This window comes from Marmota flaviventris, chromosome 14 (genome assembly GCF_047511675.1).
Source record: "Marmota flaviventris isolate mMarFla1 chromosome 14, mMarFla1.hap1, whole genome shotgun sequence".
Classification (NCBI taxonomy): Eukaryota; Metazoa; Chordata; class Mammalia; order Rodentia; family Sciuridae; genus Marmota; species Marmota flaviventris.
Window position 1 is genome coordinate 25,042,891 of NC_092511.1, and position 24,059 is coordinate 25,066,949.

The window sequence follows — 24,059 nt, forward strand, 5'->3', positions numbered from 1 at the left end:
TTTGTCCACTTATTTTATCATTATCAGCTTAAATAAGAAGGTTTAATTGGCACAGTCAAAAGATTTATTTCTTATTTATTTTTCTGAAAATAATTGATTTTGATGCCCTTAATTTAATATTTTCATCACCTTTTCTGGTACTTGGAATAAAAATTTTTATGATTCCTTTGTCTTCACCTAAGTGCACACATTTCTTTCTTTTAATAACCAAAAATCATAAAACAAAGGCTAGAAAATTCATGACAGTATTCTGATTGAAATGTGCTAAATATGGTGGAACCTCTGCATTTTATAGGATTTTTTCATCCAACTATGAAATGATGCACAGTAAACCACCTCCACCCCCACCCCATACTGGGGATTCAACCCAGGGGTTCTTTAACACTGAGCTACCTACCCAGACCTTTTTATTTTGAGATAGAGTCTTGCGATTTTGCTAAGGCTGGCCTCAAACCTATGATCCTCCTGTATGGACCTCCTGAGTTATTAGGATTACAGATGTGTACCACTATACCCTGCTAGACAATAGAGTAAGGTTTGAAGAAAGGCAGATAAGTCATTCAAGTGCACAAGTACTTAATAATAAAGGGATTAATTTTTTTAAATTCAGTGAAAATATCATAGGTACTTACTTTGTCAATATGCAACTTATTATTGATTGGAGTTAGTTTATTATTTCCTTGGTTGTGGAATTATTGTCCAAGGATTGTGTTCTTTTAAAAATGAGTACAGAAAGTTATGAGACTCAGAACACAATATTGACAAGAAAAACAAGCAGTTCTTGTTTACTTTTAACCAGAACCCTTAAGTTTGTTTTTTATTTTAACTGTTTTATCCTTATCTCTTTTAGTTTAGATTATTACTCATGAAAGTAAACGTGTATGTGTTTGTTAGGAATACATAGGGAAAACAGTGGGAATGAATCTCAGAGTAATCTAGTAGTTGGTGGAAGCTAAGTTGCACAATTGGATGAAAGAAAAGGTATTTATTTGTATTTGAAAAGGAATTACTGCTTATATTCCCTACCATTATTATAGAAATTATTGTGCTTCAAAAGAATACCAGTCTGCCTTAAATTTCTTCCTGAAGGTATGGAGGTAATTAAGTATTTAGATTTATTTTTATTTTTTAGATTGACTTGTTTTGCACATCAGCTTGGTCTTTTTTTTTTTTTTTTTTTAATTGCAAATGTAGAATGTTTTGTAATTAAGTAAAATACTTGATATTGTATAAAATTTAATACTGGATTGCATAGAACAATTGGATAGGGTGAGAAAAGGTTTGTCTTTTTCTCATTTTCTCTATCATTAAAATTTTATTTTATTAATCCCTTTACTTTCAAGAAATACATTGCCTACCAAAACAACTTAAATTTCTTTGTTTTAAAATTCACTCTTTGTATAATACTGAGTTTTTATCTTTATGTTTTAGGATCAAAACATTATGTATATAATATTTAAAATAATCACTGTTTTATATAAGTGAGCTTTCTGATGAAACATGTATGTTAATGCTAATTATGGTGGTATACATCTGTAATCCTGTCTATGGGAGGAGGATCCTGAGTTCCAGGCCAATCTGGGCAAATTAGCCCAACCCTGTCTTAAAACAAACAAAAAAGAAATTGTGTGGTAATAAGTAAGGTGTGATATTTTGTAATCTTATGTGACAGATCAGAGTTTGATTTTTCTTTTTCAAGTTTTAGTATTTTTTTGAAAAAGGAGTTTCTTCATACTGTATATAGATGTGCTTAAATGTGTGTTTTGTCTAAGTAATGGTATAACTTTAATTAGTACCTTTGAACTTGAATGTGATACCAAAAATATATTTTGAAATCATACCTTTATTAAGCCAGGCAATGGTAGTGCAAGTTTGTAATCTCAGTGTCTTTGGAGACTGAGGCAGAAGGCTGGCAAGTTCAAAGCCAGCCTCAGAAACTAAGGAGATCCTAAGCAATTTAGACCCTGTCTCAAAAAAGGATAGATGTGGCTTAGTGGGAGAGCACCCCTAGGTTCAATCCCTGATATCCCCCAAATTAGAATAATACTTCAAGATAAATAATATAAAATTATTAACTAAGTTGAGGTAAATAAATTAGATGTCATGCCTCTTAAATCATGTTTTCAATAATTAGAGAATTATTCTTGAGTTTGGAATATTTTCTCACCTTTAGTTTATGAGAAGCAAGATATGTCAGGAATATCTGGCCTAATATTATATATGTATAAGTAAATATAAGTTAATTATATGATTATCAAATTTAGGTAAAATATTAATAATTAACTTTTTCAGTGGATTTTTAAAATCTGAACAAGTTATCTTGCCACGGTTTTCCTAAAACTTAGTAAAATGCCTATTTTAGAACATTAATCTAAAGTTCATTTTTAAATTTTGTTGTGTTTCCAATTTAATTTATTTTTGGCAACGTTTGATGGTGGGGCATAGGTTACAGTATTCAACTCAGAATCTTTTGCTTTGTTTAGTTGTCTTGACTCTTTATTCTTTTTTAAAAATCTGGAATAGTTCACAGCCTTTATCTTTTTAGGTGTCAATATTTTTTACAGGATGCAGACCATTTATAGAATATCCTCTAAGTCAGTTTTTGTTTTTGTTTTGTTGAACCCAGGGCTTTCCACAGTAATAGCTGAACTACATCCCCTGCCCAACAGGGGTTTTTTTAGTTGTTGATGGATCTTTATTTATTTATATGTGGTGCGGATCCTTGAACCCTGTGCCTCACACGTGCTAGGCAAGCGCTCTACCACTGAGCCATACCCCAGCCCACAGGTTGTTTTTTTTTTTTCCATTTGGTGCTGGGGATTATACCCAGAGCCTTGTGCATGTGAAGCAAGCACTCTACCAACTGAGCCTGTATCCCCCAGTCCAGCCACAGGTTGATTTTTTTTAAAAAAATATGTTTTTAGTTGTAGATAACACAAATCCTTTATTTTTATTTATTTATTTATTTTTATGTGGTGCTGAGGATCGAACCCAGGCAATCACTCTACCACTGAGCTACAACCCCAGCCCACCACAGGGTGATTTTAAGTGTGGAAACAATACTGATAATTTTGCTTGACATTGTATTTAAGGGATGAAAATATTTGCTTACAGTTGCTAGCATATTCAAAAACAGAAATCAAGGTGATAGGTTCTTTTAAGAGCTACAGGAAAATAACTACATATTTCCATTCTGTTACATGTTTTTAAGTGATTGATGAACAAGACAAGAAAATACAGAGGCCTGTGGTGTCAGTGCCCTACTTTTCCTATCAAACACTGGTCTTCTGGTAACCTTTAATTACCTAATGTGTTTTTTTGCCTCTACCCCCAACCCCTTTTGCCCTTTTCCCCTGGTGCTAAGTAGCTATTTGGGAGATATTTTTAACTCCTTAATTACTGTTAAAAATTTATATGAGTACCAGAGTTTATTCCTCATTTTAATAAAACCTTCCCAAGGTTTCAATTGTGCAAGCTCACAATGTAGCAGGTTACCTAAGTCTATTTTATTTTGACAGAAGTTTTTAAATTGGCCTAAATATTTTAAATAATAATACTATGCTGGCCAAAAGGATCAACAATAATTGCACATAAAGTTGATCTTCACTTGTAGCGCTGAACATCTTTGCATCAAAGTTGGAAAGAGAATATTGTCAGTTGCAAAATTATTACCAGAATAGAGGGAGTGTACAAGTTCCTTGGGGAGAAGGACACCCTTTTTTCAAAAATGACTTCTAACAATTCTGTAACTGAGACACTGATCCTATTCTTCAGAGGTAGGTAACTGATTATATTTAGTGATTTAGTCATTAATAATTCTCTTAACAATTCTTTTACTTGTAGTATAATAATGACCATGCCATTGTTTAACCAATTTGTTATTTTTAGACAGTTACTTTTATTTGTAAAATTTTAAATTTGAGCATTTATGTATCCAGTTCGTTAAGCTGGTTTAGTATTGTTAGGATAAATTCTGAACATTCCATCTTTTATGAATTCACTGCAGCAGAACTATTTAATAATGATTTATTAGTAGTTTTTCTACTATAATCTTTTTATTTTGGGGAGTGGGGACTGGGGATTGAACCCAGGGGCATCTATCACTGAGCTACATCTCCAGTGTATGTGTGATTCTCTTTTCTTCTGCTCAGCCTCCCAAGTGGCTGGGATTATAGGTGTACACCACCACCACACCTGGCTGCTATAACCTTTTCATAAATTATCTTCTTTGTATAAGCATGAAAATGGGTGAAGAGGAAATTTAGGGGCCTGTTATATTTAAATGAATGGAGACCTTTTTTTAAAGTATTTGGTACAATGGCAGTATGAGTTTTCATATTTAGGCAAAATTACTCATATTTAACAAATGTTTTTGCAGCATGGTTTCAGGTATTTTTTTTTTCTTAGTTTTAGTTGGACACAATACCTTTATTTTATTTATTTATTTTTATGTGGTGTTGAGAATCAAACTCAGCGCCTTGCACGTGCTAGGTGAGCACTCTACCGCTGAGCCAGAACACCAGTCCCAGTTTCAGGTATTTAAGATAGAACAATAAATTTGACATTGTCCTATTAGTTTTTTTCATGAAAAAATAACCAAAATAAAGAAATATGTTAGCGTTCTTTCTTGAGGTTTCACTTTGGATTAACATGAAATTAATAACATAATTCTGTGTTGGCCAACTATGTGTAAAAAACTAGTAATTTAAAAAATATAATAATTTGGACTTTTCTTCCAAGAGCCTAATTCTATAAATAAGTAAGACAGGTGGTCTGAAAAACAGTGAAGAAAAAAATATAAATAAAACAATAGATTTGAAATCATAGTTTCTAGGTCTAGGTACGCAGTGAAAAGTATATAAAAAAAATTGTATTAGGATGTTTTATCTCCAGTATCATTTTTAAAAGGAATGGTAAATTCCCACCAACAATATATAAGAGCTCCCCTTCTCCACACTCTTGTCATCATTTTTTTTTTACTTTTTGTCTTTTGATAATAGTCATTGTAAATGGGATGATATTTTTGTGGTTTTGCTTTGTATCTCCCTCATGATTAATGGTGTTCAGTATTTTTTCACGTATTTGTTGGTCAGTTTTATATCTTTTTTAAAGAAATATCTATTCAGATCTCTCCCCATTTTAAAATTGGATTATTTGGTTGTTTTTCTTACTATTAAGTTTCTATTGTATTCTAGATATTAACCCCTAGTCAGATAGTCGACATAAATATTCTCTGTAGGTTTTCTTTTGATTGTTTACCATGCTGTGTAGCAGCTTCTTAGTTTCATACAATACCATTTGTCTAATTAGTGCAACCATTAATTAGAGGTTCTTTCAGCAACATGAAAATAGAATTACCACATGACCCAGCAATCCCTCTACTTTGCTTTTATGTATGTGTGTACATGTGCGTGTGCACATGTGCATATCCATATCCAAAAGAAATGAAATTGTATCAGCTATCTGTACACCTGTGCTTACTGCAGCACTATTCATAATAGTCAAGATACAGGGAAGGAATCAACCAAGATGTCCATTGACAGATAAATGGACTTTTGAAAAGTTATATATTTACACTCTAGAATATTATTCAGCCATAAAAGATGAAATCCTATCATTTGCAGCAACATGTTTTTCTTTCTTCCCCTCTCCCCTCCCCTCCCCTCCCCTCCCCCCTCCCCTCCCCTCCCCTCCCCCTCCCCTTCCCCTCCCCTCCTTCCCCTCTCCTCCTTCCCCTCCCCTCCCCCCCCTCTTTCTTTCTTTCTTTTTTTTTCCCCCAAGGATTGAACCCAAGAGCAATTAACTGCTAAGCCAAATTCCCTAGCCCTTTTTTGCATTTTAAGTAGAAACAGTTCTTGCTGAGTAGTTTAGGGCCTTGCTAAGTTGCTGAGGTTGCTTTGAATTTGTGATCCTCTTGCCTCAGCCTCCCAAGACTGAACAATTTAACAAAACCCTGTCTGAAAATAAATAATAAAAAGGACTGGGGCTATATCTCAGTGGTAAAGCTCCCCTGGATCAATCCCCTACACCAAAAGAAAAAACAAAGGGAGGAAAGAAGGGAAGGACAAATAGCACATGTTCTCACTCATTTGAAAAAGTTGACAGTGTAGAAGTAGAGAGTATAGTCATTAGCGAGGAAGAGGGAGAGGGGGGATAGGGATTGTAAAAGGCTAGTAGGTAAAGGGCCCCCAAATAGTTGGATAGAGGGAAGTAGTCTTTGTTATATGGCCCAATATGACAACTATACATTTCAGAGTTCTTGAGACGTTTGAAGGATTCTGACACACATAAATTATAAAATCTGAGGAAATAGAAATGCTAATTATCCTGATTTAATCATTATATTGTAATATATGTATCAAATTATAATACTTAATAAATTTTTAAAAATACGTCAAACAACAGGAAGAAGAAGGGGGAGTGCTGGGAATTTGGCTTAGTGGTAGTGATTGCTTAGCATGCATGAGGCCTTGGGTTCTATCCCAGCATTCTCCCGCCCCTCCTCCTCCCCCCCAAAAAAGAATGATGAAAATGCCATAGAGAGAAACGGCAGTTATTTCATGAGAGATTTTTTAGGTTGATAATAAAGTCTTCATGTAAATGATGTGTTTGTTTTAATTTTTTTATCAACATTTAGCTTTCCACTTATAACCATGTAATTCTGAAAGCTGCTTTTGTAGATCATGATCCTTTTTTCTCTAGTCCTATTTTTTAAAATTAATTTATTTTAATTGGTATATATGACTACAGAATGCATTTTGGTTCATTGTATACAATTGCAGCACAACTTTTCATTTCAGTGGTTGTACTCAATATAGCATCACACCATATATACAGTCATACATGTACCTAGGGTAATGATGTCTATCTTATTCCACCATCTTTCTTGCCCCCATGCACCCTTCCTGCCCCCATGCACCCTTCCCACTCTCCCTCCCCTTTGCCCAATCACAGTTCCTCCATTTTTTCCATGTCTCCCCCTCCCCATTATGGATCAGTATCCGCTTATCAGAGCAAACGTTTGACCATTGGTTTTGAGGTATTGGCTTACTTTGCTTAGCATGATATTAGCATGATATTTTCCTGCAAATGTCATAATTTTATTCTTTTTTAATGCTGAGTAATATTCCATTGAGTATATATATATATATATATACCACAGGTTCTTTATCTTTGCTTCCACATTTTAGCTATTGTGAATTGAGCTGCTGTGAACATTGATGTGGCTGCATTATTATAGTATGCTGATTTTAACTTGTGCCTAATAGAGGAAAAAGTAGGCCCAAATTTTCATCACGTCAGATTAGGCCCCGATTTCCTTAACAATACTCCTAAACTGTAAGAAATAAAATCAAGAATTAATAAATGGGATGGACTCAAACTAAAAAGCTTTGTCTTAGCAAAAGAAACAATCAACGAAGTGAACAAAGAGAACACATTTTGGAAGAAAATTTTTGCCACATGCACGTCAGATAGAGCACTAATCTCCAGGATATATAAAGAACTCAAAAAAACTTAACACACACACAAACAAAACAAGCATTAAATGGGCTAAGGAGCTGAACAGACATTTCTCAGAAGAAGATATACATTCAGTCAAAAATATATGAAAAAATGTTCAGCATCTCTAGCAATAAGAGGAATGGAAATCAGAACAACTCTAAGATTAGATTTCATCTCATGTCAGTCAGAATGGCAGTTATCAAGAAAACAGACAACAATAAATGTCAGTGAGGATGTGGGAAAAAGGCACACTCTTACATTGGTTGCACCAATTTTCAGTCCCACCAGCAATCTGGAAAAGAGTATAGAGATTCCTTAGAAAACTTGGAATGGAACTTCTAATTCTATTATAGTTAACATTTATACCATTTAGTAAGTTACTCCTCTGGCCACTAGATGGAGATCCTGTTTCATTGTTATACATATTTGACTTTTACAAGGCAGAATGTTTTTACTTCATCTCAGTCCGCTTTTGAAAAATGGTATGTTCCTTTCTTTTCAGAAAACAATATGTTAGCTCTTAGGGCACATTATATTATTTACTCTTAACCTAATGGGTTATGCTAACAAATCCTTAAAGTGTCACAAAATCCTTACCTTTATAGTGCCCCTTTCAAAGTATGGAGATATCATTTCGGAGTTGAAAAGGAAATAAGCATTATCCTGAGAGATACCTGTGTTTCCCAGAGAAACTGGGAAAGAGACCTCTCAGATAGAGAAACTATGAGAAAATTCTTTTTTTTTTTTTTTAAAGAGAGAGGGAGAGATATATATAGAGAGAATTTTAGTATTTATTTTTTTAGTTATCGGCGGACACAACATCTTTGTTTGTATGTGGTGCTGAGGATCGAACCCGGGCCGCACGCATGCCAGGCAAGCGCGCTACCGCTTGAGCCACATCCCCAGCCCCAAGAAAATTCTTATGGAGAGAATTGGAGAGTGAATTTACAGAGTCTGAGTAACTGAGGTTATGAATTTGGGGGCGAAAATACTACAGAAATAAAAGTCCCATTCTTGTCATATCACATCAGGGTGCATATGATGTCACATATCATCGATGGTGATGTCAATCTCGATCACGTGGTTAAGATGCTATTTACCAGGTCTTTCCAATTTGAAATTTAGAAAAATCTTTCCTTTTCAAACTCTATTCTTTATGTGCATGCCACTCATTCCCACACACCCAGTGGGAAGGGAAGGAAGTACCCTTCTACTGGAGGGGGGTGTTTATTTAGATTTTGGAACATTCATTTAGAATTTGGAATTCTTTTGAAAGGAAGATTTGTCTCTTCACTGTATTTATGCAGTCAGTTATTTGTATTCCCTTGAACTTATATTTTTTCATATGGGGGTCATGAATGTTTTCAACAGCCTTTCAGAATATAATTAACACATTATAGAATTCACATAGTTAATATGTACAGTTCATTGGGTTTTAGTATTAATTGTGGAGCTCTGTAACCATCGTTATAATCTTAATTTTCAAAATACTTTCAGTCATCCACGAAGAAGTCTTAAATTTGTTAGTAGTTATTCCCCACTACGTGCCCTATTTCCCAACCTGAGCTTATTACTTTATTGTTATTGTTTTGTTGCCCAAGTAGTTTTGGCTTTGGCCAATGGCATTTTTTTTTTTTTTTGAAGTTGGTCTCTGTGGCTTTCTTGATATGCTCTATTTTGATTTTTAGAGGACTTTTCTTTCTTTCTGGTGCTACAAGATGATCTATGCTGGTCTTGTACTTTCCCTGCCTAATCCCTGGACTCAGTAATTTATTTAAATAATTCTGACTCTTTTAATAGAATAGTAATTATAAATCAAGATCTAGATGTTCATTGAGAATTTTATAACCCAATATTAAAAGTCTCAAGATATAATTCAAAATTATTATCAATGTATAGAGTCGGGAAAATGACCAACATGCAAGGCAACAGACATTCAAAAGGTTTCAACCACAAAATAACCCAGACATTGAAATTATTTGATGAAGACCTAAGAGTAGCTGTTACATAGTTTACTAGCCACTTAGAAAATTAGAAAAAGAAATGACTGGAAAGATGGGTTGAGAGAGAGAGAGAAAGAAACATGAAAAGAACTAAATGGAAATTTTACAACTGTAAAGTATTTGAAATTTCAAATTCACTAATGGACTTTGTAGCACAGTACAGACATTCATCTTGATTAAATGATGTGAAAAAAGAAAAAACTGAAGAGTCCCAGACCCATGAATAACATCAAAGGTCCAATACTCCTGTCACTGAAGTCCTAGAAGCAGTGAAGAAATAGATTAATGTGGAAAAAATGCTTCAAGAAATATTTGAAAACATGAAATTGCTGAAAGATGTAAGATCTGAGATTCAGGAAGCTTTGTTAAATACCAAACAAGTCAACACACAGAAAACTGTACCTGGAAACATAATGAAACCAAAGATACCCAATTAATTTTGAGAGGATCCATAGAAAATGATACTATTATAAGAGAACAACTACTATTCAGGTGATTACAGACTTCTCATAAGAAATCATAGAGGCCATGGGTTGGGGTTGTGGCTCAGTGGTAGAGTACTCGCCTAGCATGCTTGAGGCACTGAGTTCGATCCTCAGCACCACATAAATGTAAAATAAAGATATGGTGTCCACTTAAAACTAAAAAATTAATATTAAAAAAAAAAGAAATCATAGAGGCCAAAGGACGGTGAAATGACATCTAAACTGCCTGAAAGAATTGTTAACCCAGAATTCTATGACCAGAAATATATTCTTTAGGAAGGAATGTGAAATACATTCTCCAAAGAAACCAAACTAAGAATATGTATCACAAACCTTTAAGAGAAATGCTTAAGAAAATTCTTAAGATCAAATGGAAATAATTTAAAAATGAAATATGAACTTCAGAAATAAATAAAACAAGTAGTTAATTTCTGAATAAATAAAATAGACTATTTTTCTCCTCCTAAATCTTGAAAATATGTAAGATTTTGAAAGCAAAAACTATAGCAGCTTGAGGACATGTTAATGTCATACTTATTAAAGGGTGGGGCAGAAGGAAACGTGGTTGTAAGGCTTCTGTGTTCTACTTGAAGAGGTAAAATGTTAAAAATCTAAGTAGACTGTGGAAAATTGGGTGAGTATGTTGCTCAGAGGTGATGTGACTAGTAACCAGTAAAAACCATGTGTTCCTGAGTTTCAAGTCAGCTTCTGGACAGAAATACTTACTTTTAATATTTTGCTGCTGGAGGAGAATGCATTTTCTGTGTGAATCTCCTAGAAGGGAGAGAGATCATAGGATTCCTATATTTTAATTCCTCCAGATTCCATCTAATAATGCCTTCTTGCTGATGGTTGTAATAAATGAAATATAGCCATGAATACAACTTTCTCTGAGCCTTGTAATCCTTTTAAGACTTGTTTTAGTTCCATTCAAAAAACTGATAAAATTACAGAGAATTATGGCTTTTAAAATACAGTATAATATAATATTGTTGTATTTTAACTAAAAGCACTTTCAATTATTAGCAACAAATCTAATGAAATTTTTCTTAAAATCACATGTATTTAGGAATGAATTCCTTATTTAAATGTATACTGTTTCTAAGGTTTTTAGGTTTTTAAAGCTGTATTTCTTTTCTTTTTATATTATTGGTTGTAGATGGACACAATACCTTTATTTATTTTTATGTGGTGCTAAGGATTGAACCCAGTGCCTCACACATGCAAGGCAAGCACTCTACCACTGAGCCACAACCCCAGCCCCTCACATATTTTTTAAATTGTCATTTTTACTGTGTTGAATGTGTCTCTCTGTGGATGTATGGTGAAATTGTCACCTGTGTTTTGAAGCATAGGGGTTTTTCATCGTAAAATTCTTTGAATATTTTTGGTTAGAGTTACTGTTGTGTTAATATCTTTTTTATTACTTTTTCCATTTGATTGTTTGTTATAAAAAATTAAAAGCACCCATGCCTGTTAATTTTGTGTTCACAAACTTTGCAGACTTTTATATTAACACTAGTTCTGTGAACTCTGTTTCCCAAATAGATAATCAGTTTTCTGAAAATAAATTCTCTTTTCCTTCTCTTCCTCCCTCTGTCCCTCCTCCCATCAACCCCTATACCCACAAACTTTTCATGGCTTAAAACAAAATTTTATATATATATATATAAAATTATACACACACACACACACACACACACACACACACACACACATATATATATATATATATATATATATATATATATATATATATAATAGAATGTAAGGAATTTGACTCTTCAAGGTGGCATTTTCCAAGAGAACTTTTTGGTACGATGGAAGCATGCCATATTTATGCTATCTAGCATGGACTTATGTGTCCATTGAGCTTTTAGAATGTATTAAGTGCATTTGGAGAACTGAAATATTAGGGTTTTGGTTTGATAGTCATATGTGACTAGTAGTTACCATACTGGACACTAAGGAAGAATCATGGCGTAGTGGAAAAAGCTCTAAAATTAGGTGTACCTCAGTGTCAGTGTTGTTCTTTCTGCTTTCATTCAGTTAGTGTAGCTCGCTAAATCTTAATTTCTTATGTACACAATGGTGACAATACACCTCCTCAATAGAATAATATGCCCACAGAAATGTCATTGTACATAAAATTAATTAGATGTATGTAGGCCATAGTGATGTGCTTGATGAAGAGCAGGGAAGGAAAGAGATGATCAAAGGAGACTATAGCCTCATCAGGAATGTTTCTACTTTGCCACGCTTAGCCATTTTTATATACATATGTAGTCATATATATAATTAACTTTTAGAAATTCACCTTTTTCCTTAATGTAATTCTTATGTAGTTCCTTGTAAAAAATAAATAGTATTTACGTTTTCATAAATGTCATCTACATGTATATTTTGCAATTTATTTCACTCAAATATTGATGTGTAAGATAGATCTGCTTTATTCTTTTAAAATATTACATAGAATAGAATCACATGGATGTTATTGTTTGGGTATGATTTAAGATTCAGAGTACTTCTTACCTTCTGAAAAATTTGATATTTATTTGTCCTTTACCAAGAACATAAGATGAATGAAAGTAGGGATTTGTTATCTTCACTGCTATTTCCCATCCTATCCAGCAACATTTTTTCAGCAAATGTTATGGAATGACTATTTGATAACTGGTGTTGAAAAAAAAGTTGTTAGTCCTTATCTCACATAGGAAACAAAAGTAAATTTCAGTTGAAATATAGTTACAAGCCAGGCACCATGGTCCACGCCTGTAATCCCAGCAGCTCAGGAGGCTGAGACAGGAGGATCACAAGTTCAAAGGCGGTCTCAGCAAAAGTGAGGCATTAAGCAACTCAGTGGGACCCTGTCTCTAAATAATAAAATTTGAAAATGGGCTGGGGATGTGGCTCATTGGTTAAGCACCCCTTGGTTCGATCCTCAGTACCAAAAAAAAGAAAAAAAAGAAATACAGCTACAAAAGCTAAAACCTTAGAAACAGTATACATTAAAATAAGGAATTTATTCTTAAATACATGTGATTTTAAGAAAAATTTCATTATATTAGTTGCTAATAATTGAAAGTGAATATAATCAACATTTTTTATTAATAACATTGATTTGTTGAAGAAGATTTAATTTTTAAAAACCCACCAGACCTAGCCTTCTCACTTCTATAACATTAGAATGACTTGTTTCAAATTAATTTTAAATATATATTTCTACTTCATACCAATAAGTGTATTTATTATCATATTCTATTATCTATCCTTTATAATCATTTTTAATGTAATATAAGCAGATTAGTTACATATCTTGTTTTCCCTCGAACTCTGCACCTTTTTTTTCCCCTTACTTCCCCAAGTGCCTATTGTTATTCTTTGTACATTGGTGCCTAATAGCCATCTGTTGTATTTGTCCATTTATTAACTAACCAGTTAATCTGGCACATTGCTGTGGACTTAACTTATATATAACATGTTCTCATTTTGTGCTTTTCCATCTCCTCCTTCTCTTAGTTTTGGATATGGCAAGACATGTGCCACTCTATCGGGCTCTGCTGGAATTGCTCCGGGCCATTGCCTCTTGTACTACCATGGTGCCGCTATTATTGCCTCTTTCTACAGAGAGTGGTGAAGAGGAAGAAGAACAATCAGAGTGTCAAACTTCTGTTGGTACATTATTGGCCAAAATGAAGACCTGTGTTGATACCTATACCAACCGTTTAAGGTACTATGTTTGTTCCTCTTGGCCTTGCCTCTGGTTTATCTTTTTTCATTGTTATATACTGTTTAAACATACACACACACGTGCGCAATTCATAAATACCCAAAGAAAAAGTATCTTCCAAATCCTATACTAAGAAACATCTATTCATAGTGGCTTATCACACATTTCCTGTGTGATTTTACAGCTATTGGTAATGGAGTTTTCCTTAAATGCCATCACATTTTACCTGTTACACAAATACTAATTGCACTTAATATTGCTGTCAAGACATCTTTCAGTCAGTAAATACACATCATTGACATCATTATTAATACTTCTGTTTCTCCATTTTATATAAATGCTATATTTTACTTGACCATTTACTACTAGATATTTGGGTTATTTTCTGTTTATAACAATTTCATGCATTTATTTCATGGGGCTTATAGAAATTTCTGCAGGGTATAATCATAGAAGCAGAATTATTGGGTTTTTGAATTGCTCCTATTTCATTTTAATTCATGTTATAATTTATGGTATAACCTTCCTTAAGTCAGAAGATTTAGTATTTGTCAGAGTTATAATAAAGTTGGTTATTTGTGGAAAAAGTGAATTTTTAAATTATTTTTTATTTAAGTTTATACCTTAGTTGACTGAGATAATGAGTTCTGTTTGTTATTTTTGGAAGCTCTGAGGATTGAACCCAGGGCCTTTTGTATGCTAGGCAAGGGCTGTACCACTAAGCTACATCCACATTCCTTTTTTTATTTTGAGACAGGGTCTTGCTAAGTTTCTCAGTCTATTCTTGAACTTGGGATCCTCCTGCTTCAGTCTTCCGAATAGCTGGGATTACAGTCTAGTTCCACCATGCCCAATACACAAACTTTTAAAATTACCTTCAGTACTCTTTTTCTTTTAGCAGAATTGGTTCAGTGTTTGTCAATTTTCCTTAAAGATGGCCTAGTTCTGATTTTTTAAAGCATTTATACTTCCAGTAGATTTTTCTTTGTTAGCTGTCTTTTAGAAGATAAAATAACTTTGTCAGTGGACTTTAAAAGGCAATTTATGTTCTTTCTCATCTTTGCACTGTTTTGCCTACAACCCAAACAGTATATAGATCTACCAAGGGCAGAGAATTGGTGACTAGATAAATGCTTGTTGTCACTTTACCTTTGAAAGAAAACCCAGCTTATCAGATCATCCTCTTTATTGGCTAAAGTGCTGTCACTATCACTTTAAAAACTAATGAATTGCTGCCATGTAGTAAAACTTATAGATTTAACTGGATGTGATGGTTTGCACCTTTTCATCTCGGGAACTCAGGAGGCTGCAGCAGGATTGCTTGAGCCCAAGAGTATAAGGCCAACCTAGGCAACATAGTGAAACCACATCTCATAAATGGAAGCTATAGGTTCATACTACTCTGATACTCACGAAGGAATATGTAGCTTTATTTTTTTCTGTTGTATTATTCTGGCATTTGGTCTCATCTTCTGTGATGGCCTCCAAAAATCTTTCTAACTGGTAATCTAGAAAGCCAGTGTAATTACATAAAAATAGTATGGTGCCATAAATGAACTCCAAGTATCCAGTTCTCTAATTGAACTAATGTCTTCTTGGAAAACATCTAATTGAACATCATCTTCCCTACCCTAGCCACAAGTGTCCCTTACTCCTTAATCAATTTACATAATGGATATCAAGCTTTGATATTATCCACATGTTTTTAGGGGACATCTTGCCTTATATTTCTGTGTTTTGAAACAACTCTTTTATATTATAAGTAAACATTGAAACTTTGTTAAACTCAGTGCTTTTTACCCAAGATTTTTTTTTTAATTAGATGAAAAGTTGCTTACTAACTCAGAATGTTGAACAATATCACCAGTGTGTAGTGTTATAAATGTGAAAATAAAACCAAATAAGAATTATCTTTCTTTGAACTATGTATTTTCTTGCACTATAATTTCTCATGGACCCTAACAAAAAATGAATATGTAATGTATTGAATTTAAGATAATTTTAGGATATACTTATTGCATGAGTAGAATATGAATACCTATAGGGCTTCGGAGGTCAGTTTGCTTTTCTGAATGTATTTCCTGTTCACCTATCTTATGCTGTCTGTTTTTTGTTTGAAAAAAAAAAACTAGACGTCTGTATGGAACATATTGAATTAATTCACTAGGAAAGTTTAATTTCAAATAGAGGATAATTGGTTTTATTATCTTTACAGTGATTCTATGCAGTAACTATTTTTAGTAAGTTCATTTTACTAATAGTGAAACACTACACTAGTGTGTTTTTTATTAAGACTTGCATGGACTTCTTAGTCGAGATGTAAGGGTCAGGCAAAGCGTCGGAGAAAGAGACCACCAAGTGACCACTCACGCAATTGGCAGAAGGGGATTTATTGAACCAGCATGCTGGGGCTCCATGCCCACTCAAGAAGGGAAAGCAGCCCAGAGCCCCGAGCAGGGGCTGAGCACTGCTTAAGTACACTTTTTGGGGAGGGCGGAGGGCTTTGTATACATCAGAACAAATCATCATGAGGCGCGGGAAAATTGAACAACAACTCCTAAACATGATTAGTTCATTCATTGGCGGGAACAGGTCAGGCTGGAGTGATAGGTCATTTCTAAACGGGGTACACATTCAAACTGATCGGTTTTAGGGTCTAAAGGACTGCGTGACCAGTTACACAGAGTCCCTAGTTATTGGACAACCAAACAGCCAGGGGAAATGTTTACTGGGCAGTTCTAAGCATTGTCTTAACAGCTACAGAAATTTCAGGTTTTGCAGGTAGCATAGAAACCTAACAATACCTAATCCTTTACATTTTAACTCAGACCTTGCAGCTTAGAAACTTTACAACACCCGGTCTTTTACCCTTTAACTTTTACGCTTTAACTTCAATTTCTTTTACCCTTACATTCCCCACTCCTTTTTCTGACTACTTTTAATCTTAAAAGTAATGCATCACGATTATTGAAGGGTTTCACATTTCATGAGTTGTTTTGCGTTCCCTGGAATCATTTTCAGCATGGCCTCCATTTTAGATTCCACTCGGTATTAGACCCCGATTTATCTAACTACACTGACTACCTAACTTTAAATCTGGCTTCCTTCCCCCCTCTAATTTGGGAACTCCTTACTGCTGTAAGGAAGGGGGGGGCGAAGAGAATCTTTCCGGCTTCTTCAGGCTGAAAAGGGACGGTGTGGGGCAAGCAGTTTGGAGTCCCCCTTTAATAATCGGGTCTATCGAGTGGTCCATGATAAAAGTCCAATTGAGAAGTATTAGGCTGGAGGGCCATTCGAGTGATGGGTGGTCTATAAGAGAAACAAGAATTTATTAATTTACTGGAACCATATTGATGTAGCAATAAATGTCGCAGCACAGGACTATGCCAATGAGTATAATGGCCAAGACAGAGACTAACAATGTTTTTCACCAGGAAGTACCAAGAACCAGAAGCTAAGATATTGTTTCCACGACAAAGTTGCTGAGGACATGGCTTCTATCTAAGCATGTAAATCTTTAAGGATATTTGTCACCTTGCCAGAAATGTCAGGGATGTAAACACAACAACTAACATTTAGGTTTACAGATGTCCTTTTCCTTTAAGATATAGTTTAATAATTTAATGTCATCTGATCTTGCAAAATCCTTTTTACTAGTATGACCTCTGTGTCTAATAGAGAAACGTTTAATTCTGTTACTTAGGGCTGGTAACCATACTAGCAAACACCAAGCCTGCCTGTGTAGGTTAGGAATATCTGTGGGCCTTAAACTAAAAACTACTCTGGCACTTCCTTTTAATAGTTATCAGGCATTCCTGTCTGAGAATCTCTTTTGTAGCCTCCAGTTTACTTATTTTTGGAAGTTACATTTAATTATTATTATCATTTAAAATGTCTAGGAACAGCTGTGCTTTGGCTTTAACTATCTTTGCTAAGTGTTTAAGATGAAGCAAGTCAAACTGACTTTTGTTCTTATCTATTGTCAACAGTCAGCTGAGTTTTCCTGGGAGTCCTCGGGGAACTTCATAGCAGCTTTTCAGTTCTGCTAGTGCCATTTACCTTAGGATGGGTCCAGGCCTTGCTTGACCATGTGGCTTCCCTCGGAAGCATCAGGGATGTCTCCCCTTTCTGATGACCCTCCTCTTTACAGCAAATGCACCGATTGGCTTTCTGTCCTCCACTGGTCTCATTAATCTCCCTGCTCAGGAGGTTATGTGGCCTAGAGTTGCAGAGCCCTTTGGAGAAGTCCCCTATTCCCTGATTTAGACTGACTCAGGGGGCAAGAGCCGAATATTGGTTTTCTTGGCCCTTTTAATTTAACTAATTTTAAAAATTTGATCTTAAACATCCAGCAAATAAGTTAACAGCCTTATATTAAGAGCACTGGGCTTTAATGTCTATCTCTCTATCCTGTAGGTGATAACTCCTTATCTTATGTTGACCCAGGTTGTGTTCTTAAAGCAATACCTCTTTAAAACATTAACAGGCAATCCTTAAACCATCTATAAGCAAACTATAAAACAAAACTAACTAGGGTAAAAACATATTTAGCTTACATAATAGCTACCTTGAATTCTGGCAGGGTTATACATCATAATTCCCTGTTTGAGATCCTAGTAATCTTGGCAAAAACCTACTTTTGGACACAACTTTAACTGTACTGAAATCTGGCTTACTTCTTTCATAGCCACTTTCACATGTAGTGAGATGGGACAGAGCCTTATCTCAAGTAAGGTAGGGCTCTTTATAAATCTCAAGTACTATAGTTCTGAAGCTGATCATTTTACAAAGTTTACATAAATTGTTGTTTAAGTTTACATGAACATTAGCTAACACAACATAATATTACACCTAAAACATGAATTAAAGGCTGAAAGCTTTTAACCTTTTGTAGAAAAGTAGCAAAGTACTTTGGTGTTTTAAAATTGTATCTCAGTGTGAAAAGTAACATGGAACTGTACATATCTTATTGATAACAAGTCCAGTTGTAGAACACAAATGATATAAATAAATCTTTAACATTTTTTTTTTTTAAGCCTAAAATTACCATACAACTTTAGAACACCAGCTTGATACAATGTTCTTTTGAAGCTTCTACCTTATAGACTTGTATACCTGGAAGATATGAACACATTAATAGCACCATAATTAACCTTGCAAAAAGCTGTGTGCTTATATAGAACTAAGGGGGAGATGGTAGGGCTTAGATAAATGGCAGGCAACCCGTTTATTGGTAAGTTCTTCCAGATAGGCGCCAAGTTGGCGTTACCAGCACCTGAAGAAAATCAGAGCGAATAAAAACAGAATGAAGATAAAGATTAAAGCAAAGGTCAATTTTTGGCAGAAGTTCCATGCTGGGGGACTGACAGAAAAGAGGCCAAGGGCTATGAGGAAGCTTAGAAGGACATAAAGACTCATGAATCCAGGATGGCAGATTAAGAGGTTCTCCGAACTTGTTGTCTCCCACTGTCTGATGTCCCTTGCATTCCATCGTGCCTGGTAGTGAGCTTCAGCACTGAGCGAACTGTTCTCTTGAAGATGCTGGGGGTTCATCGGTCGTCAGAGGTCGGTAGTGCCTAAGCAGAAGCTGGCTGAAAGTCTAATTAGAAACTTTCTGCAATTGGGTTTGGAAGAACATTATGCAGAGTAAGAGAGCACAAGAAAAGTACTGAAAAATAACAGTTATTGTTTAACCATAGTGTATAATCTTTAATTTCTTTAAGATTATTTGCTCAAACTTACACATATAACCAACTTACACAAACCTTTTTTATCACTTACTTAAACCTTCTTAATTACTTAATCACATAGACTCTCTTATCCAGAAACACATTTTCCCTCTATTAAATCCATATCTAGAACCTTTTAGTTTCTCTTTTTCATCTGTTAACCTCCTTCTGTTCACACTTTAAAACAATATCTGTAAATTTCTGAATTTAGGCAGATTATTTCATAGACATCAACATTTTATTAGGGTCTTTTTGAACACCTAGAAAAACTTATAAGCTTAATTTTAAAGACATCTTTACTTTTATCTGTTTACCCAATTTAAATCGAATCATTTGAATCACGTGAATCAAAGATATTTGGATCCATTTTTAAATTTTTTTTATGAGCGCTCCTCATCTGTCAGTTGTCATATCACTGCAGGATATATGGACATACACATATACAGACATACTGACATACAACACATAACACAAGTGTAACACCCTAGTAGCTTTTTCAGGTGAAATCTCCATTGCAATGTTTAAAAACTCCACAGTTGATCAGAAAAACATTAACCTAGGTCTGTAGGACCAAAATCATGAGCTCAAAAAAATACAGAATCTAAGAAAAAGCAAGAGTCCTAAAAAAGATGACTGACCAGTAATTAGTAAATACCATATAATTTACTTTTTGGTTGGGGTCTAGTTTGAGTTTAGGTAAAAAGACACTTTAACTTTTTTTTTCCTTGGGCCTGAAATCTGTCTCCTGCTGAGTGTTCCAGGCTTCTTCTATTTGCATATCAGCTTAAGTCCTGGCTGAGGTCTGGAAGGAACTGGGAAAACTGGAATTCTGAGCAGAAACCTCATGCCTAAGGCATTTTAGCTATAAGTCATAATTTCCAGGTTTAAGATGCAATTCTCAAAATTTTATATCTTTATATCTCTTTACATTAGAAACACTTGCTCACACAAAACTGAAAATAGGATCTTACTTGATAATATAAAGGCCACCTTCAGAGGAAATTTCCTCAGGATCATTAAGCTGCTTCCTTTGTTCTGAAGTTCCTAAAGTAGTATTAAGTTACATTAAATTACCTGAAAATTTTAAAAAGAACCACACACTACCATGTGTATCCGAAATTAAGCTTTAAAAATTTTCAATACTGTTGCTAATTAATGTCATTTCAATAAGCCAGACCAACGTTTTAATTTAGCACACCCCCCCCCTTTTTTTTTTTTCTGAATCTTACACACTGAGGGGAACAGATATCATATCATAATTTATTATCTTTGCCCAAGTTAATGCACTGGAATACCTAGTGAAATTTTCTCAGGCTACCCAGAGTATTTAAGTTTTCTAGCATGAACTATCTGAAATCAAACGAAACAATTGCTTAAACCCAACTTTTAACTGCAAGATAGTGCAATGCTTTAGAAACCCATTCAGATACCAATTTGTTACAATAAAAAAATTATCTTTTAGATACACATTTAGCCAAGATCATCCCCAAGAAACAATCTATAACATCAACACATTACTGCATTTATTGTCCCATTAGTTAAGCAAACAGAGGTGGGGTAATCCCTAAAGTGCAGGTAAGGAAGGAGGAAACTCCCCAAAGCAAAATGGCTTTGGCAGCTGCTGGGAGCCCCTTAGTTCCACCTTTTACTTATAGGATTAGTTCCTCTGGCTTGGTCTTACGCCAGGCACTAGGCATTTCTCACATCTCCTAACTTTTCAGTAGTCAGCTTCCCAAAAAGTTCATCTTCTGTTTGCAGTTGTTTGGAGTTTGAGAAAAGTTTAAGCGAGATATCAAAGTTTTTAGACCCCAGGCATTTCCCTCTGCAGTGGGCGTGCTCAAGCCAACTACGGGAAGAAAAGAAAACACTGCTTCCCTAATCTCACTTAACAAAGGGGGGTAAAGTTTATCAAAGTTCTTTAAAACACAGCTAAGAGAGGTGTAAAAGGTGAGAACAGAAAAGCTGGCGGTTCTATTGACTTTTGGTCCCTCACAGGAGAAGCATTAGGTTAAAATTTGGCTAAAGTTACTTCCACACATCTAAGGCCATTTGGAATTTGGGACTCTGCATCGGTCCAGAGTAAAACAATGCCATCACACTTAACAGAGACACAGACAAAAAGACACACAAAGATCATCATGCAGCTCCCGTTCGTTCACAACCCCAAGATCTACAATCTTGTGACTCAAGGAGAATGGAGGGAAAAGGGGGAGGAGCAGAAGGATTGAGTGATAGGATCTTGGGGGAAGGGGTCGGAGTGGAGGCAGGGACCAAGAAAGGCTTCAGGGACAAAGGCTTGGAATGGCTTTGTCCCATACTGGGAGTTACTCAGGCAGAGACAGGGACAATACAAACGTGACACAGAGACAAGGACAAACAGTAAACGGTTAACACAAGTTTAGAGGCAAAGATTAAAGACAGACTGTGAATCCAATCTGAGAGAAAGAATTGCCGGTGAAACCAAACAGGTTGGCAGCAGAGTACAAACGAGGGCACTCTTGTCCCTCTACCAACTGGGGGCACTTTTGCGCCCCCCCCCCCCCCCCCCCGAATCCTCCAAGGCGTTCCTTAAGAGGAGTGGCCTGTGGATTAGGACACCAATCCAAGCCAAAAACCAAACCTGAACCAAAAAGCTCTGAGAACTTACGCTCTCCATCGAGCCAAAAACCAAAAAGCTCTAAGCGATCGCAAAGGAAAAACAAGAAGGAGGAGAAGAAGAGGAAGAGGCGCCTTACTTACCCCTAAAGGAGTCCGTTGGAGTCTCTTTGTCCGGCGATGCGCACTTCCTGGCCAACGCACCAAATGTAAGGGTCAGGCGAAGCGTCGGAGAAAGAGACCACCAAGTGACCACTCATGCAATTGGCAGAAGGGGATTTATTGAACCAGCATGCTGGGGCTCCATGCCCACTCAAGAAGGGAAAGCAGCCCAGAGCCCCGAGCAGGGGCTGAGCACTGCTTAAGTACACTTTTTGGGGAGGGCGGAGGGCTTTGTATACATCAGAACAAATCATCATGAGGCGCGGGAAAATTGAACAGCAACTCCTAAACATGATTAGTTCATTCATTGGCGGGAACAGGTCAGGCTGGAGTGATAGGTCATTTCTAAACGGGGTACACATTCAAACTGATCGGTTTTAGGGTCTAAAGGACTGCGTGACCAGTTACACAGAGTCCCTAGTTATTGGACAACCAAACAGCCAGGGGAAATGTTTACTGGGCGGTTCTAAGCATTGTCTTAACAGCTACAGAAATTTCAGGTTTTGCAGGTAGCATAGAAACCTAACAATACCTAATCCTTTACATTTTAACTCAGACCTTGCAGCTTAGAAACTTTACAACACCCGGTCTTTTACCCTTTAACTTTTACGCTTTAACTTCAATTTCTTTTACCCTTACAGAGATCCCTCACAGTCTCTGGTATACTGTGTAGCCTTTGTTAGAAAAAGAAACCATATGGGGCTGGGGTTGTGGCTCAATGGTGGAGTGCTTGCTTAGCACATGCGGGGCCCTGGGTTCGATCCTCAGCACCACATAAAAAAATGAATGAATAAAATGAGTGTGTTGTGTCCAACTACAACTAAAAATAAAGAAACCATAATTTCTACTTTCCTTTCAAGGTTTGGTATGTTGAGAATTCAATTTCAACTTCACAGAGAAAGTTAAGGTTCATTCTTTTGTAGGCTGTCAAGACTTAAGATACTGGCTTTTTTTTTTCCTACCAAGCATACACAAATGGCATGCATTTTTCCCTCTCTTCAAATAAAAGTGTGTTGTATTTTACCTACAACAACTTTTCAGTTGTTGTAGGTTAAGAAAAAGATTCACTATGTACTTTGCAGATTTCTACCTGATGATTATGGTTAAACATAATAATTTTCATTAAAATTACTTGGGTATGTTATAGTTAGAATTTTTATCTTCCTTTTGGAGATGAGAAAAATCAAATTAAAAGAAAATATTTTGACTAGGCACAAAGAAGTAGTTTACTATTACTGATGGGAATAACCTAATTGAGATTATTCTATTTTGATATCAATCCCTGAACCATAATTTTGATTTGATAGTTCAAAGAATGTAGGGGATTCTACAGGTTACCATATTCCCAACCTTTAAACCTTTTATAAAAGATGGGCAGATTATTCAGAAGCTTGAAAGGAACACCTTTTACATTACATTTATCTAATTTGTATATTAGAAATTTGTGATTATATTGAGATGGGTGAGCTCTGTCCTTGTCACAGAGCATTACTGATTCACTCATTTAATAAATGTTTATTTAATGTTTGTGAGTGCTTAAGAAAATTTTGTCTTGTTCCTAAGGGACTGACATATAAGTTTTGGAAATAATAATAACCAGGAACTTTTAGTAAAATACCACATGTCGGTGGCTATTAGGGGAAGTATAAAAACAATACAAGAGAATCAGCCCAGGTTTGGAAATCTAAAGAGCAAGTAGGAGTTAGCTAAGTGAAGAGTGGCAGGGTATTGTGTCTCTGGCTGTGGAAATAATGTTAGATTGAAAGAAATCATCACATATTTAGAGGACCTAAGAAAGTTCAGTGTATCCTGGGAGTAATGTTGGTGGGAAATCAGGGACTAGAAGATGAAG

The 24,059-nt window shown here is 35.4% G+C and overlaps 1 protein-coding gene across 11 annotated transcripts in view; it reads left to right on the top strand.

Moving 5' to 3' along the window:
• Birc6 (baculoviral IAP repeat containing 6) overlaps window positions 1-24,059 on the top strand; it is a 217,333-nt gene that overhangs the window by 161,798 nt on the left and 31,476 nt on the right. For all 11 annotated transcript variants that reach the window (XR_011704325.1, XM_034636800.2, XM_071601470.1 and 8 more), the window contains one exon: window positions 13,511-13,721. Coding sequence is in view for 10 of the 11 variants with exons in the window: in XM_034636800.2 (XP_034492691.2) it covers window positions 13,511-13,721 (211 nt within the window). In the remaining variant the exon portion in view is untranslated. The remainder of the gene's footprint in view (window positions 1-13,510; window positions 13,722-24,059) is intronic.